Below are 19,524 nucleotides of genomic sequence, written 5' to 3' on the forward strand. Positions count from 1 at the left end.
GATTTAGATAGCACATTTTAATATAACTGGTGGAGATAATAACAAGTAAATTATTTAGGGGCAGTTACTGACCCAGGGGGTGTCCTTACCCCATCTGACACTGGCTGCACTGATTGGATTATATCAGACTGTGTAAGAACACACATCCAACTGGTAACAACCAATTTATTCATAACTTTCCAGAAGTAACTGAGCAACAGTACAAGCAAGAAAAATGCTTTTGAATTGTTATTTTATGCTAAATTATTCTGTTTGGGATATTATAGAATTTGTACTATATAAAATTAATAATACATGAACAGAAACAAATGCACAAGGCATTTGTGTAATTCATCAAGTCTTAAAGGGAATCTGTCAGCAAGTTTTTGTTAACTCATATGAAAGAAGGATGTTGTAGGCAGAGAGATCCTAAATTCAAGGATGTATTACGTAGATTACTGGCTGCAGCCGTTTTGACACAATCAGAATTTTTAGATTTAGCCATGTAGCAGAGCTGAGAGTGCTTTCCCCGCCCACACCTGGCTCTCAATAGAGATTGTACATTGACAGTGAGGTATCAAGCAGAGGAGGGGGCGTGTCCGAGCAATGAGAAGTCCTTCTGGTTAAACAAACAAACAAGAGATAGGACCTTGACAAAACAGTCATCCATGAATTCTATGTTTAAACCCTTGCAGCATGCTGTATTTTCTACAGGTCATAGCCGAAAAAATCAATTAGTACTCATTGACAAAATCTACTTGAATGAGTTTGGAGGCTCACAGAAGCAATAAACATATGATCTGGGTGAGTATTACAGAGGGATTTTAAGGAGACCTTGAAACACTTGCTAGATGACATCACAAATTACAGGTATTATTGTACACTAACATGTACAAGGCATTGTATGTCTTTTGGAAGAAAAAAACTCAACTTTCAATACTGAATTATATTTATATTTAATGGTTTAACTTAAAATCCTTACAAACATTGCAACATTCATGATACCACTTTTATTCACTTTCATCAATATAAAATTGTTTTAAATTATAATATAAATGAATTAATAGAATTACCATGTCTTCAAGTTATAGAGCAGTGCAAACGTCGAACAGCAAGTAAATGGTACCAGGCGGTAAGGCGCTCAAGGCGATAAATGATTAATGTAAAGCAACAACGAAAGTTAAAAGAATGGAAGATATCCTCCAAACATAATTAGCGATATAGGCCGAGATGATTTATATAAGGTTAAACATAAATTATTATTTGCAGCTATTCTCAAATTATACTGTAGAAGCATTAACTGATATTACTGAATGAACGAAAGAGTAATATGTATGTTTATTGTGTTTTTAGGGTGCTTTCTGTCATTAATAGTTTAGTTCTATTCCTGAGAGTTTGTATATTGTTGATTATATTGTATAGTATATACTCTGTTACACGTCAGTAATACATTATGTGGCAGGCTATGGCAGTAGCGTGTTATTCCTGGAGGGAACGTTAGTGGTACAAGATAAATTGTGCTTATCCTGCCTTTAGATTACACATCTAAGTTGCTATAGTTTGGTAATAGTCAGATTTCCTCAGAAGTGTATTTTTTTTTTTAAATTAAGCGTGCAAAAAGCAAATAATTTCCTGACATTCAGTTATAGGTGTATGGCCACGGCAAAGACATTGACAACGCAGTACATCGTCCGGTTTTCCCATCGCACTGTGCAGCTGCCTGAAAAGGACAGGACAACTATTAGTACACAGAAATGGTGAGATCCTTCACAATATTGGTATCAATTATTACACAATCGTCACAAACAATAGGCTCGTCATAATCTATTTCACTAGTGTGGTCTCTAGCATTAGGTAAGAGATTTAAAACTAAGAAGAAAGTTTCCAAAACGCATCTACAAGCCACCATCGATGATAGATTTTGAAACAGAAATTTGGCCAAATTTTCAATTTTTTGCAGGGTTATAAGACACAAAATTGTTGTCACACCTGGAAAGAACAAGTTACGGTAAATCGTATGTAGAAAAGTTGTCATCAACCCACATTTTCGGTGCTGTCAGGCATTTTTGTGTTAAGATGGTCCAAGGACTCTATTAAACCCTTCACCGCCGGTCGAGTTTTCTGTTTTTCATTTTCGTTTTTTCTTCCCCCTTCTTCCAAGAGCCCTAACTTTTTTTATTTTTCCATCAATATTGCCAGATGAGGTCTTATGTTTTGTGGAACAAGTTGTACTTTTGCATGAAACCATTAGTTTTACCATATAGTGTACTGGAAAATGGAGTTCCAAATGTGGAGAAAGTGAAAAAAGTGAAATTCCACAATGGTTTGGGGTTTTTTTTGTTCATTATATGGTAAAACTGACATGTCAGTAGAATGTGTCAGGTTGGTATGAGTTCGTAGATACCAAAAATGTATTTTAATTTTATTTAAGTGGTGCAAAAAATTCAGACATTTGCCCAAAGAAAGAAGACAGCTTTTGTTGCCATTTTCCGAGACCCATAGCGTTCTCATTTTTTGGGATCTGGGGGTCAGTGATGGCTTATTTTTTGCATCTTGAGCTTCCATTTTTAATTTGCATAGATGCGATGCATTTAAAGAAATGTTGCGGAGACCAAAAAACGTAATGTTGGCGTCTTGGAATTGCACTAATGAGATTAAATGATTTTATCATTTTGATCGATTGGGCATTTCTGAACGCACCGATAGCAAATATGTGTGTTTTGTTTTTAAAAAATGTTTTTATCTTTATTTTCAATGGGGCGAAAGTCTGTGATTTGAACGTATGTTTTTTTTATATTTTTCATATTTTTAAAAACTTTTTTTTGCAGTTTTTTATTTATTTTCCTAGTCCAACTAGGGGACTTTATCACTGCACAGTCTAATCGCCTGTGTATTTCTGCTTATCAGAGGGCACCACTCTGATCAGCAGAAATACTCATCTCCTGTGAGTGCCAGAGTTCTATTGGCTCTCAAAGGAAGTGAGTCATGGCAGCATAAGAAGTCGTCAGCTGACCCCGCTGGATGACAGTATGTCCTTGGTCAATAAGGCGTTGTCCCACAAAGGACATTTAATCAAAAGATCTTGGAATAATAATAAGCTGCACAATTGAATGTGTTTCTGTGCTGAGATCATCTTATATATGTGTCCCTGCAATGTACTGTGTAATGGCCGTGTCTGACCGTACAGGGACATGGTCTGATTATACCACATCTTATGGGCAGGAGAAGAAACAAAAGAGAGTATGGAAAAAATGTGGTGAACAGTTAGGTGCTGGGGTCTAAGAGGACACAAAATCCCTAAAAGGCAAGTACTGTAGTGCAACAGAACGTCAAGCTTTTCCTGTAGGCACTTGACAATCTCCAATTTGGCACCTATTCAATATACGTCAAAAATTAACAAGGAATTCACCTAAATTTATCATTTGACATGTTGTTGTAGAAAGGTCACACTGGTGGTAGTGATGTGAGGTCCCTGGTAATGGTTGTCTGTGGATACTCTTTGATGGAAACCTTTCTGACTTTATGGATACTCTTAGCATGCACATAGGCAAGAGGTTTTTGGAGTAGGAACATTTCTTTACTGTCTCTATTTGATTGCCACCCCCTTGATGACTGACATTTAGGGGTTGGGGTTTATTTTTAGGATCCTCAATTTTTTATTTCTGAGTATTCTTCAAATAATTGTATTTTAATAATTCAATTAAAAAAACAGATCAGTTTTCCATTTAATCAGTATTTTGCACATCCATAAAGCAGATCGATATTTGTATGTACAAAATCAGAACTTTTTGATGACAAAAAATACTGAAACACCATGAAATTTAAAGAGCAATAGTGAAATAACTCCTGAAAAAATTTAGCGGAAAGCTGAAGCAGTGCAGCAAACAGGCCAGGTGAGTAGTAACATTTCTTTCATTTTCAACCAGTTAAAATAAATACAGAGCTGTAGGCTGACAGTCTATGTAGCTGTCCATCCACGACTAGGCATTTTGGATAAAAAATCCTTCTTCTAGGTCATAATGTGACTACATCAGGCGGTGTTCACTAAGAATGCGGAGCAGATTACTGGTGGTAAGCTGGCTACAGCTCGCTATTTGTACTAAGAAAATTTAAGCACACATGTATGTCATGTTCATATTTAAAAAGGGTTGTCCAGCAGGTGGAAATTATTTTTAAAAAGGACCAACTGTTAAATTAAAAAAAAAGAAATAAAAAAAAAAAAAACGCCTCAGCCTGTAGATATTCCCACACAGCCAATCACTTCCTGCAGTTATGACACACCCCAGCCTGTAGATATTCCCACATAGCCAATCAGTGCCTGCAGCTATGACACACCTCAGCCTGTAGATATTCCCACATAGCCAATCAGTGCCTGCAGGTATGACACACCTCAGCCTGTAGATATTCCCACACAGCCAAACACTGCCTGCAGCTGTGACACGCCTCAGGTTGTAGATATTCCCACACAGCCAATCACTGCCTGCAGCTGTGACACGCCTCAGCCTGTAGATATTCCCGCACAGCCAATCACTTCCTGCAGCTGTGACACGCCTCAGTCTGTAGATATTCCCACATAGCCAATCACTTCCTGCAGCTGTGACACGCCTCAGCCTGTACATATTTCCACACAGCCAATCACTGCCTGCAGCTGTGACACGCCTCAGCCTGTGATTGGCTGAGCAAGATAAAAACTGTTTCTAGGGACCTGCAGGGACAGGGTAAGCGAACGAATGGGAGCTAAGGAGGGGGGGGGGGGGGGATCTGTGCGGATCAGTATTCTTTGTTTTTTTTGTTTTTTTATAAATACACCAGTCTGAGTCCTTTAAGAAGTAATTTTAATTCGCTGGACAAACCCTTTCACTCTGTGTGAATGAATTGTGTGAATGAAAGAAGCACCTATGACCTTCTATGGAGCCCACTATACCTCTTTAAGCCTCTGATTTCATTTGGAAGCACATAACATTCTTTGTCAGATTCTGAATTAAGAAGTTTGTCTTCTAAAGGAGAATAACCCAGTAGTTCTACTGTTACTGTAACCATACGGAAGCGCTTATGACTCTAATACGAAGCCTCGCAGACCCGGCTGCATTGTGTCTAGCTGTGCTGGAAGGTCACCGTTAAACATGTTTTCAGTGATTAGTATTCTGAGTTACCGTCAGTGGAGTTATCCCAAAATGAGGAACTTGCTGTGTGTAGACCACCTCCTCTTTTCTGCATGACTGTACAGGTTACTGAAATATATCAAAACAAAGAGCATACAGTGATTAGTCAAGTCTCAATCACAATTAAAAAGAGTTATAGTGGATAAAATACTTATCAACAGCTGTAGAAAAGAACAATCTCCCCATCCCCAGACGAAGTGCTGCCTCTCTGTCGCTGCTCTGCTGTTTGTTGACATGCTGCATTGCTGATGTTGAGACTACAGCAGCCAATCAATCACTGGCCCCTGCAGATATAGACTTGTGCCAGTGATTGGCTTCATCGGTCATGTGGGCTGTAGTAATGACATCAGCTTTGTAGCTTGTCAACAAAGGCCCGTGCAGTGGCAGAGAGGCGGTGCTGATGGGTGTATATAGCTGAGATTGTTATTTTCCACAGGTGCAATCCTATGGATAAAGCATTTTTTTTATCCCGCACAACTCCTTTGGCTAAATAATGGAAAACTTGCTGCATTAAATCACTGCTAACATCAATATACATAAGAATTCATCTTACCTACAAAAAGTAAATTTTCTTCCTGCAGTATAGTATCAGACAGGTCAAGACTAATAAGCCTTTTCTATTTAAAGCTGGCTGTGCTTAGTAGTGCGAGTGGAGGAAAGATGTGTGTGCGATGGCACAGTAAAAAAACAAATAAATAGTGAGAAATACTTGGAGTTTACTGCTTAAACAAAAGTCTCTCAATAATTACTATCTCATGAAGAGGATCAGATTAATGGTTACAGCTTATGCAATTCTCAAAGCTTAGTGGTCATTGTGACGACATGGACTCTCATGGGTTAAAGTTTCTTAACATTCAGCCAGACGTATTATTCTTTTGTATTACCTCATGTTTGCTTAGCTATTGTTTCTCCAGACCCTTCCAGTAATCATTGTAATGTAGTTGTGTATTGCTAATTTGATTACCTTAGTAGCCATTGTCGAGTCTGTGACTTGCAGACTTCATGTAGATATCTTCAGTCTTTCTATGCACATCATTTAAATGAACATGCAGCTTGAAATTCATCCAATGGGAGAACCAATCTTTAAGAGCTAGCTAGAGGATCAGGATACCTTGTGGCTTCAATCTAGGGACTTCGGTTCCGATTGGAGACCATATCCACAGTCTAGGGATTTCGACTCCGGCTGCCAGGATTATATCATCATACCAGAGACTACTTAATGAGGAAACCCAGGTTAGGACAAATCGGTCACCTGGTACAGACTTTGCAGACCTCGGCCAGCTTCCTAAATCTGGCGTTATTCCAGTCTCGGTGGGTTCCCGCCGAAAGCGGGGTGCTGCTGGATTGGAGTAATTAGCCCTGGAACCTCTGAGGCATGGACATTCTAAATCCCTGGTGAGCCAGCGGAAGGGTGAGACTCTGTTGCCTGTTACATTTGTGTGTTTTGCTGGTTATGTGCCGTTACTTGTTTGGGGATCCAATAAAGTCTAATTATTGTGGTTCCCTCACCCTGTGTTGTCTGAGTAGTGTTCCGCCCACGGTTAAGGAGGCCGGCGTTCAGTTGGGATGAGCCCTGAGCCACGCTGTCTTTCTAAAGGCAGCCGGTTTTAGTGGACGAGAGCACCCACTGAGCCCCGTGTCTCCAGTCATAATCAGACAGAGGTTAAGTCTTCGTTACAGCAAAGTATTTTTCTGAAAAAAAAAAAAATAACCACTGGGCTGGATATTATAGTAGTGATTACCTATAGGCATTTGGATTGTTCACATGGGAGACGCTGGGTCCCTCCACATGGGCTCTGTCAGCTCACAACACAATAGCAGAATTAGGTGTTCCTCTATTAGACCTCTAGCCAGATATAGTCCTTGTGTTCCTCTCAATGGACCTAGGCCACACTGAACAGTGTCCTCCCCCTGTCTCCTCTTCAGGCTGCTAGTCTTTAGCTCTGAGCCATAATGGCTTCTGCTTCCCTTGTCTGCTCAGTCAGTGTCCCATCCTATAACAACCATCAGAGGCTTTTTGTTTGACCACACACTACTTGAGTTTTCCTTCATATAAAGTATCTGAAGCATCTGCCAGAAACAATGTCACAGCACAACTCGTATGCAGCCGCAGGTTGTGATTGTTACCGCATAAATTATGTCTGTAATAAAGTTGTCCAGTTGGTACAATTTTTGTTTTTCTCCAATATGTTACTGTTACGCACACAAGTATTCCAACATAGGTAAAAGGGGGAAAACAGCTGCACATGCCCCCTACTGGTTCTTGTAGTATCCCTATCTGCATAACCTCTAAAAGGTTCTGCAGAGATTGGATAACCCTAGCCGCAACACTAGAAACTCACAACTTGGACCTGTCTGCCTATAAGGCTGTTGAGTAATCTCTCCACAAATGGCTCTATTATCTTTAGACCTTGAAGATATAAATCTATTACATAAATCAATTATGATTCATATATTCCTAACCACTAAACAACTGATCTTGGCCAACTGGAAGACCGGAAATGTTCCAACAATATCTGACGTTATTCGTTCAGTATCAACTCCTCACGATTACAAAAGAACACATGCCATCTATATATATAATTGCCTTATTCTGTCTGTCTGTCTTGCTTCAAAATTGTGTCGTTACAGTGACAACCGTCGGATTGGCCGCTGGGCTCGCCCTGGCCCCGCCCCCCCGCGGATTGGCCGCTCGCCTCGGCCTGGCCCCGTCCCCCGCATGGATTGGCCGCTCGCCCCGGCCCTCCGCACGCATCGCCCGCTCAGCCACGCTCCTTCCACCGAATTCAAATGAAGCCCCGACTCCCAGGTGACTGCTGCAGTGCACTTCCAGGAGTCCACACCGGCAACCCAGCCCAGACATAACCTTGCGATGCTGGGATCATGACGGAGCCGGTGTACATTGGTAACCATGATACATCGGGTAACTATAGGAAGCGCTTCCCTTAGTTACCCGATGTGTATCATGGTTACCAGCATACACCGGCTCCCGGTACACATGTGCAGGGAGCCGGCATACATCTAGATATTTTTTAGATTCTTGAGATGAATAAAGGCAAATCCCCATGTTCTTATCTCATTTTGGGTGGTCTCCTGGATTGTGTCTCCTGTGGATTAGGGATTGGGCTCCAGCGCTGCTCCTGCAGTTCATTTTGCACTTCTTTTCTATTTTGTCTCTCCGATATTTGTACCCGCTGGTGCTGCAGCTCAGGGCTGTGACAAGGACAAGTCGGTTACGGGCCCGGCACACGTTGGCACCCTCAGCCCCGCCCCCGTCACACGTTGGCCCGCTCGGCCCCGCCCCCGGCGGCTCGCTCGGCCCTGGCACACGCTGGCCCGCTCGGCCCCTCCCCGGCACACGTTGGCCCGCTCGGCCCCGCCCCGGCACACGTTAGCCCGCTCGGCCCCGCCCCGGCACGCGTTGGGCACCTATACACCTCCCCCCCAGAACTACTCCTCCCATTATACTCCTCTTTCCCCATGACTACTACTCCTATTATAGTCCTCCCATTATACTCCTCTCTGAGTATAGTAGGAGGACTATTATAGCATGGGGGATGGAGCACGATGGGGGGTGCGTAATATGGGGGATGGAGCACGATGGGAGGTGCGCAGCATGGGGGATGGAGCAGGATGGGGGGTGCGCACCATTGGGAATGGAGCACGATGGGGGGTGCGCAGCATGGGGGATGGAGCACGATGGGGGGTGCGCAGCATGGGGGATGGAGCACGATGGGGGGTGAGCAGCATGGGGATGGAGCACGATGGGGGGTGCGCAGCATAGGGGATGGAGCATGATGGGGGGTGTGCAGCATGGGGGATGGAACACGATGGGGAATGCGCAGCATGGGGGATGGAGAACGATGGGGGTGCGCAGCATAAGGATGGAGCACGATGGGGGGTGCGCAGCATGGGGGATGGAGCACGATGGGGGGTGCGCAGCATGGGGGATGGAGCACGATGGGGGGTGCGCAGCATGGGGGATGGAGCACAATGGGGGGTGCGGAGCATGGGGGATGGAGCACGATGGGGGGTGCGGAGCATGGGGGATGGAGCACGATGGGGGGTGCGCAGCATAGGGGAAGGAGCACGATGGGGGGTGCGCATCATGGGGGATGGAGCACAATGGGGGGTGCGCAGCATGGGGGATGGAGCACGATGGGGGGTGCGCAGCATGGGGGATGGAGCACGATGGGGGGCACACCTCCCAAAACACACACACACCGCCACACGCGCACTGCACAACACACCACACACACACTGGGAACCACAAACACCGCCCTACACAGACACCCACACACACAGAAAACGCCGCACACACACAACACCCAAACACCGCAGCATACACAAATATACGCACATATCGCGCAACACACACACATTGCACAAAACATACCTCCCCCCAAAACACACACACACACGCACCCCACACACACAAACCGCGCAACACACACAGCACCACATGCAGACAATGCAGACACACGGCGCTCCACAAACAACGCAACACACAAACAACACCGCTCTCACACACCCACACCCAGACAACACCCAGAACATTTACAGCGCCCTACACAAACACTTGGCAACGACACACAACAACATATTATATATATATATATATATAAAAAACAAAAATCATACATTAACTACACAATAAATTCTAGAATACCCGATGCGTTAGAATCGGGCCACCTTCTAGTATATAATAACCTCTTTCACTCCTATTATAAAAGATGGAGCATTTGGAGATCTTTTATCAACCAAGACTAATTACCTCATGTATTCCTGATTTACTGATATAAATTCACTTAACTCTACTCTAACAGGTCTTCGACGTTACAAACGATGAATCACCTTCCCTTTCCCTTCTTGTTTCTCCCTTTTCTAATTTCCTTCCCCCTCTTCTCTCCCATTAAAGTTTTTTTTTCACACTTATGAACTCTTCTGTTTTCAATTACTGTGTGTTATTACTAAGCTATTACCAATATAGCCATATTTGTTTCATAATTTTGTACATATTTTGATCAAGGTGGTTCTCCTCCTACCCTTCTCTTCCCACCCCATCTTACCTCCCTTGTTCCTCTATTACCCCCAATAAGTTGCTTTCTTTCCCTAATCCTTTACTTGTCCACCAATCTTCCATACGCCATCCCCCACACACAACTTGTTAATTAATATAGTTACTTCTAATGTTTTGTTATTATTATCATTATATACACAAAATGCACAAGCTTGTTCACTTTCAGAGACCAATAAAAACTTTTGAAATCATAAAAGGCTGTTGAGTAGTTCCTCGTACCTCCTTAGTAACTAGAGGGGAGGTTGCTACACACTATTAACCAGGATAGGAAAAGCGTGCAGAGATAGGCATCGGCCCAAGGTGATTAAATATAAACCACATGCACAAGTGGAAAAGGTGAAAAATGCAAGCTAGGATAGCCTCCTACAACCTAACAGCAAACAGGAGAAAGGTGTAGGTTAGATAAAAGAGGAAGCACAGAGCAGCGGGGCTAGAACATCTTAGCAGAATCCACATAGAAATATAGCCAGCAGAGAAGGTTAGCATTAGGAGAGTATAAATAGCCACACCCAGGATGTGATAGGACAGAGAAAATGAGCTAGTGAAAACTCCTGATAATCACAAATCAAAAGGATAGAAGCAAGGGTAAGACCATCAGCATTTGGACAGGGACTGATCGGGCTGTGGCTTAGCATCAAGAAAACTGACCACACCGCAAAAGGTCACCAGATCGAGTCCCAAACCCGAGGCATGGCAGTCAGAACAGGTTAAAAAAATGTTTGTGTCATTAAAAATGGTGGCATTTGACCTGGGCTGATGTTTGAAGGATGGGTTTACAAGTTAAGGCCTGTTATTTTAAAGGGGCTGTCCAGTGGGTCAAATAATTTTACCAATGTCTCAGAATGTGTTAAAAAAAAGAAATACTCACCTCTCTGATTCCCCATTACTTTCGTTGTGCCGTTACCTGTATTCCATCACAGTTTCTACTTCACAGCCCCATGTTGATACAAAGGAAATACCAAGAAAAGCTTCTCCAACAATCAAAAACTATGATGGGTCCCTGCTGTGACAAGAGATGCTGAAGACTAACTTCTACACTCCTTACCAAGTAGTGTCCCATATATGTTCACATCTTTACATGCCACCATAGGCAATCACATGACGGTCACCCAGACTGACTGTGGTTATGCTGCTTAGTAATACGCATACATAGACCTGCTGGAGTTTTGTTATAGTGAAATAAGGCACAGTAATATAAAGTGTAGTAATACATATACTGTGTGAATTGCTACTGATGGCAGCTTTAATTTCCACATAAGAGGTAAGGAAGGCAGAGCAGCCAAACCAGTGAGATGGATTTGAAATAATGTACAACAATAATAACGATGAGTAAATCGCTGAGCGCAGGACAGTCTACAAGCGAGGACGCACCCTGTAATGGCATTTATGAAAGGGAATCATCAGCTTTATTATATGCTGTTAAGTAGAGATGAGCAAATTTATATAATCACTTTGCAGAACCATAAGGCCACATGCACACGTTGAGTATTTGGTGAGTTTTTTTCCCTCAGCATTTGTAAGACAAAAACCATTAGTGGGTGAATAATACAGAAGTGGTGCTCGTGTTTTTATTATACTTTACCTCCCATTGTTCCACTCCTGGTTTTGGGTTACACATACTGTGGTAAAAAAACTCACCAAAAACGCAGCATGTGAACGTGGCTTAGAGGGCCAGCAAAACATAAAAAAATAATACTCACCTCACCAGTCACCTGTCCCACAGCCAAATATCTGGTCTTCTGAGCCTCTTTTTTTCGTTTTATAATGTCGTGCAGATCCTCTCCAGAGTTATTGACTCTATGGCGGGGCTTAAAGCGCCAAGTAGACCTATGACATCACTGTGCTGTGTGCCATCGTAGCGGATGTTCTGACATCATGAGGTGCATCCACCGGTGCTGATTAGGTAGCAGTGACATCAGAGGTCCACTCGGAGCAGAAATTCCAACATATACTTAACAAATTTTAGAAGAATATCCACGAAGGGGGAAGCCAAAATGAAGAACAGTGGACGACCAAAAAGGCAGGACGCGGAGGCACAACAAGTGAGTGGTGAGGATTATTTTTACAGTCTACATTTATTATGTCTGGGGTGAAGATCTAAAAAGGGATGAATAATGATAATGTTCTACTGCCTTAAAACAAATGTTAAAAGGACATTTCTAATCTTGGACTCACTACTTTTACAAGAGAAACAACTCAAATAGTAATCCTCTAAATGGAATATTCTTTGGCATCAGCCACATACATGTTTTGCTTATTGCAATGTTTTACAAAATTTTTAAAGGAGAACCAACCACTGGGATTTTGCCATATGAACTAAAGGCAGTGCCATACAGGCAGTAAGATGCGGAATCCAGGCATACCTGTTATAGAAAGATCCTATGCTTGCTTGCAGAAATATGCACTGCACTTTGATTGAAAGGTGCCGCGCCGCCATTACTGGTGGCGCAAGCGCATTGCCACAGTAATTCTGTCTTTATTAAAACGGTGTTGGAGTCCGCAATTGCGCGTACCGTGATCTCCGACGCCATTTTATTGAAGACACTGCGGTGAATACTATGAGAGGCATTGGCGAGTGCACAGATTTTTTTTCTTTACATCTGCACACACGCCCATGCCACTCAGTTTTCAACGAAGTGTCTTCAAAAAAATGGCGCCACAGATTGCGGTTTGCGTGGACTCCAGCGCCATTTTAATGAAGAAAGAATTACTGTGTCAATGCACATGCACCACCACCAACGGTGGCGCAATATTCAAATAAAAAAAAGGTGGCACATCATAGAGGACTCTGGAGGAGGACTTTACAGCGAGGACCCAACCCACAAAGATATTTCTGCAACTAAGCATCGGATCTTTCTACAACAGGTATGCGTGGATTCAGCATCTTAGTGCCTGTAGAGCACTGCCTTTATTTCATATTGCAAAATCCTGGTGGTTGGTTCTTGTTAAGCGTGTCTGAAAAAGAAGATTACTGCCAGGACTGAGAAAAAACAATGAAAAACAATGGCTACTGCCAGGATTGAGGAAAAACTCCGTCAGCTTCATTCAAGTGAATGCCACTGCTGTGGATCCTGTTGGTCTTCAGCTTTCTTTGGGATTCCAAAAGAAACTGATGTGCTGCTCGAGGAAGATCACTATATTATTGTACAGATAACCAAAAACATACATCCAAGAAAAATCTAGAACAAATACAGAAAACCCATCTCATGGAAAAAGCAGCCAATCTACCTACAGACAGATTACTATAGAGTAGGAGAATCTCAGTATGTTGATATATAGATTTGTTGGAAAAGATTTAGTACCACCTGTTTTAATAACTGAAGTATCTGCTCATTATGGACTCAGTCCAATAGGTGGTCCCACTCAGTGACTGACCACCGGTTGTCAATGGGATTAAGATTTGAGGAGTTTCCTGGCCATGGACCCAAAGTTTCAATGTTTTGCTCATTGAGCCACTTAGTTACCACTTTGCCTTGTGAGATGGTGCTCCACATACTGGAAAAACATTGTTCATCACCAAATTGCTCTTGGATCAATGGTAGAAGTTGCTCTTGGAAAATAATTCAAATCCATTCTTTATTCATGGCAGTGTTCTTAGGCAAAATTGTGAGTGCATGAAGAAAATCCCACAAATTAACGGTCTCAGGACACTTCACTGTTGGCATGACCCAAGACTCGTGGCAGTGATCACCTTTTCTTCTCCAGTCAACCATTATCCCAGTGCTCTGCAGTCCAATCACTGTTCTTCTTACAGGCTGACATTAGGCTTATATGTACAGGGATTGGACTGCTAAGGAGTGGGGTAAAGTCATTTTCTCTGATGAAACCCCCTTCAGACTGTTTTGGATTTATGAAGAATGATCGTCAAAACTTCAGTAACCAAAGAACACCTTACTAAAGAAAAAAAAAAATCTAACAAAGCTAAAGCAGCAAACCTTGTGAAAATCAAAGTTTGTGTCAATCTCAAAACTTTTGGCCACAACTATATTTACAGTATAAATTACACATTCTGGTCAGCAGATGGCAGCAGATGGCTTTTCATGAGCCAATTTCAAGATCTCCTAGTCTTTATTTACTGGGCAGCCTTTTCTATTTCAACAGTTTTATTGTTTTTAATATAAATATACATATACAGTGGGGACCAAAAGTATTTAGTCAGCCACCAATTGTGCACATTCTCCCGCTTATAAAGATGAGAGGTCTGTAATTGACATCATAGGTAGACCACAACTATGGGAGACAAAATGAGAAAACAAATCCAGAAAATCACCTTGTCTGATTTGGCAAGATTTTATTTGCAAATTATGATGGAAAATAAGTATTTGGTCAATAACAAAAGTTCATCTCAATATTTTGTTATATATCCTTTGTTGGCAATGACATAGGTGAAACATTTTCTGTAAGTCTTCATAAGGTTGGCATACACTGTTGGTGGTATGTTGGCCGATTCCTCCATGCAGATCTCCTCTAGAGCAGTGATGTTTTGGGCAGTCGCTGGGCAACACGGACTTTCAACTCCCTCCAAAGGTTTTCTATGTGGTTGAGATCTGCAGACTGGCTAGGCCACTCCAAGACCTTCATATGCTTCTTACGAAGCCACTCCTTCGTTGCCCTGGTGGTGTGTTGTGATCATTATCATGCTGACAGAGCCAGCCACGTTTCATTTTCAATGCCCTTGCTGATGGAAGGAGGTTTGTACTCAAAATCTCATAATACATGGCCGCATTCATTCTTTCATGTACACGGATCAGTCATCTTGGTCCCTTTGCAGAGAAAAAGCCTTAAAGCATGATGTTGCCACCTCCATGCTTCACAGTAGGTATGGGGTTCTTTGCATCAATCTGTCTCCTCCAAACATGACGAGTTGTGTTTCTACTAATCAGTTCTACTTTGGTTTTATCAGATCATATGACATTCTCCCAATACTCTTCTGGATAATCCAAATGCTCTCTAGCAAACTTCAGATTAGCCCAGACATGTACTGGCTTAAGCAGGGGAACACGTCTGGCACTGCATTATCTGAGTCCCTGGCGGCGTAGTGTGTTACTGATAGTGGCCTTTGTTACGGTGGTCCCAGCTCTAAGCAGGTCCTTCACTAGGTCCCCCGTGTGGTTCTGGGATTTTTGCTCACCGTTCTTGTGATCATTTTGACCCCACAGGGTGAGATCTTGCAGGGAGCCCCAGATCGAGGGAGATTATCAATGGTCTTGTATGTCTTCCATTTTCTTATTATTGCTCCCACAGTTGATTTCATCACACCAAGCTGCTTGCCTATTGCAGATTCAGTCTTCCCAGCCTGGTGCAGGGCTACAATTTTGTTTCTTGTGTCCTTTGACAGCTCTTTGGTTTTCACCATAGTGGAGTTTGGAGTGTGAATGTTTGAAGTTGTGGACAGGTCTCTTTTAAACTGATAACAGGTTCAAACAGGTGCCATTACTACAGGTAATGAGTGGAGGACAGAGGAGCCTCTTAAAGAAGAAGTTATAGGTCTGTGAGAGCCAGATATCTTGCATGTTTTTAGATGACTAAATACTTATTGTCCACCATAATTAGCAAAAAAAAAATCTTGCCAAATTAGACAAGTGATTTTCTGGATTTGCTTTCTCATTGTATCTCTCATAGTTGTGGTCTACCTCCTATGATATCAATTACAGGCTTCTCTAATCTTTTCAAGTGGTAGAACTTGCACAATTGGTGGCTGACTAAATACTTTTTTCCCAACTGTATATATATATATATATATATATATATATATATATATATATATACACACACATACATATACATATATATATATATATATATATATATATATATATATATATATATATATATATATATATATATATATATATATATACACACATACATATACATATATATATATATATATATATATATTAGCCGTAGTACCCGGGCGTTGCCCGGGATAGTAACTGTCTCTCTTCCAGTCTCTGTCTGTGTGTCTCTGTCTGTCTCTATGTGTGTGTCTGTCTGTCTCTATGTGTGTGTGTTTGTCTGTCTCTCTCTTTCCCCGTCTGTCTTTTTCCAGGGCTGTCTCTTTACCGACATCTTATTACTTCACACATAAGCTTCTTATACTAACAGTTTAGTTTGTTCCTATAGCAACCACTGACAGTTGCTATTAATAGCCTGTAGCTCCCACCTCCATTCAGTTTAATGGAGGCAGGATTTTGGAGAGTGACTGTAAAGCGCGGGGTTAAATTTTCCAGTCAAAACATAGTCTATGACGTTCCCTGAGTCACAGGAAGCGTTTGTGCAAAATTTCGTGATTGTAAATGCGACGGTGCGGATTCCTTTAGCGGACATACACATACACACACACACATACACTCAGCTTTATATATATATATATATATATATATATATATATATATATATATATATATATATATATATATATATATATATATATATATATATATATATATATATATATATATATATATATATTGTTGAAGGTGTTGACTTATTAAGAAGAGTGGAGAACTGCTGCAAACATTAGATTAAAGGACCCTTTCGGGTTAGGATGTAAAGGCAGAGCAGGCTGGGCGTTATAATTAGCATCTGTCTCATGCCTGTATTATAGTTTGGACCAGTTAAAGCACAAGGAGGTGCGAAACGGCCGTTGTCCATAGGGGGTCTGCACTTGGCTCTCTCCCTGCTACTTTTAACTGCACATAACGATGGAATAAAGCACTTTGAAATACTGGATGGTGTATGCTGTAGATTTCTACTTTCTGGACATATGCCTGTATTATAGGTTGGATGTAGCAGTCAGCAGTGAAACGTGCAGTTGAAACTAGAGGTTTACATAAACTAAAAAGAGACATATACAGGTTTTTGTCACTGTCTGATCTTTCCCATTTAAGGTCAATTAGGAACCAAAATTATTTATCTTTGCCAAATGCCAAAATAAAGAGAGAGTAGATTCACACACTACCATGACAGTCGGCGAGGTTTGTAAAAACCTCCTTGTGACAGATTATGTGCGCACTGACCGATATACGCTGCCAGTCACAGCACGCAGCAATTTGTTCTCAAGCAGGATCAGCATGAGAAAAAAAATACATTGGTCGACACTGCCCCATAGTATAACACATTGTATAACACTTAAAGGGGAATTCCCATCTCCAAGATCCTATCCCCAATATGTAATAGGTGTAATAATAATAATAATAATAATAATAATAATAATAATAATAATAATATTAGCATATACATCCAATTAGAAATGTAGTATAGTTCTCCAGATTCACTATTTTACTTTACATGCAGGGCATTATAGTATCTTACGTATCCATGTTATGATCACACATATAGTGAAAGTTAGACAGTTACCTGCTAGTGGTCATAACCATGGATACTTAAGCTGCAAAGCCCTTCTTATGAGGTAAAGACATAACTATATCAGAACTATACCACATTTCTAATTGGAGGTATTTGTCAATATATTATTACACAAACTACATGTTCGGATATAATCTAGGAGATGGGAATTCCACTTTCAAGACAATTTTCTTATTTTCCCTGTAACTGTCATAATAATCCCAGTGACAGGGGAAAATAAGCCTGAAGATTCAACCTTGCATGCAGCTGCTAACTGTTGAGCGTCTGCAGGTAGATCTACAATTGTATACGGAGTTAACTAACATGATCAGATAGTTATGTTCACATTAATTAATTAATTTGGGTTTTCTTTACATTCTGCTTGTTGTTTTTTTCATTAATTTTTTTTACAGTAAGAAAAACAGCATGTAGCCCAATTCTTCTTGTCAAAAATAGCCGATTCTTAGAGAGATCTGTGTCCGGCCCAAAGATCTTAACAGCTTATTTACATATTAGGATAAATGTGGAGCTCTCTAAAGTAAAACATCAGATTGCAGATAACAAGGTAACATTTTATTCCGCTCCCTATGACCTGCATGTCCATATAGACGGCTTATGTGGGTTCAGATAGTCTGCCTGCTTTAGTTTTTAAAAAAGGTTGAGGGAAAAAAAAATGGATGAAACACAGATCACATATCACAGAAAATCCGTCTGGTTTTAATGGATGTAAAAACTGAAACGGTTATGTGAATCTGGCCTTAAAGGGAACCTATTACCAGGTTTTTACGTTATGTACTGCGGCCACCATCAGTGACTCCTTATATACAGCATTCCAGAATACAGTGTATAAGAGCCCAGGCCGCGCTATATGACATAAAAAAACACCTTTCTAATACTCACCTAGGGGGCACTTGGGTCCAATGGGTGTCACTGCTCTCGGTCCGGCGCCTCATCCATCTTGTGCGGTCTCCGTCCTCCTGCCCAGCCCTGTGTGCATGACGCGTCCTGCATCATTCACAGAGAGGTCTCCATTACGCTCTTGTGCAGGCGCACTTTCATCTACCCTGCTGACGACACATCAAACTACTGTAGTGCGCATGTGCAGGAGATTTTTGATCTTTTCTCACGCCTGCACATGGCAAATCAAAGTGCGCATGTGCAGAAGTGCAATGGAGTTCTCCCTGTGAACGACACAGGATGTGTCATACACACGGGGCTGGGCAGATAACGGCAATGGCACAAGATGGAGGAGGCACCGTACCAAGAGCAGCGACACCCATCGGACCGGACCGCCTCCTAGGTGAGTATAATAAAGATGTTTTTACGTTCTACAGAGTGGCCTGGGATCTTATATACAGTATTCTAGAATGCTTTATATAAGAGGTCACTGATGGTGGCCGCAGCTTCAAAGGAAAAATCTGGTGACAAGTTCCCTTTAAGAGACCTTAAAGTACATTTGCAGGGATGAGGTCTGCCCATCGCCTCCCGTTGAGCTTTGTCCACTTAATAGAAAGTGTGCATTTAGTACATGCTAAAACTTACCGATATATTTAAAGGCTTTTTCCATCTTTACTAGATGGGTTAAAGATTGTTCAACCACAGCAGACATCCACTCATTGACTCTACTGTCGTCATAATCTACTCCGCCAAGGATGACGTCTACACACTGTATAATGGAAACACACAAATATTACTTTTAAGACATCTGTGTGAATAACAAACCTTTTTAGCTATAGAAATTCATGTATACAAATACTGCGGTTTCTGTTAACCAAATCCACACTCGGCCATATTCATCCTCCGTTATGACCAGACCCATTTTTTTCCTCTAAATTCCGTTTTAGGAGCGGTGGACTCAGGACGGTGCTGGAAGTGGTAATGCCACGCTGCTGTGAATAAGAGGAAACTCCAAGAGAAATTCAAGGTGATTTTATTAACAACGCGTTTCGGAGA

The 19,524-nt window shown here is 41.7% G+C and overlaps 1 protein-coding gene across 1 annotated transcript in view; it reads right to left on the reverse strand.

The window, feature by feature from the left end:
* Positions 1-919: 919 nt before the first annotated feature.
* Positions 920-19,524, reverse strand: part of DYNLT3 (dynein light chain Tctex-type 3) — a 46,967-nt gene continuing 28,362 nt past the window's right edge. Inside the window, exons 3-5 of the mRNA XM_075333500.1 lie at positions 19,114-19,237; positions 5,133-5,210; positions 920-1,699 (exon numbers count right to left, since the gene is read on the reverse strand). Of these exons, the coding sequence (XP_075189615.1) occupies positions 1,623-1,699; positions 5,133-5,210; positions 19,114-19,237 (279 nt within the window). The 3' untranslated portion in view covers positions 920-1,622. The remainder of the gene's footprint in view (positions 1,700-5,132; positions 5,211-19,113; positions 19,238-19,524) is intronic.

This window comes from Anomaloglossus baeobatrachus, chromosome 2 (genome assembly GCF_048569485.1).
Source record: "Anomaloglossus baeobatrachus isolate aAnoBae1 chromosome 2, aAnoBae1.hap1, whole genome shotgun sequence".
Classification (NCBI taxonomy): domain Eukaryota; kingdom Metazoa; phylum Chordata; class Amphibia; order Anura; family Aromobatidae; genus Anomaloglossus; species Anomaloglossus baeobatrachus.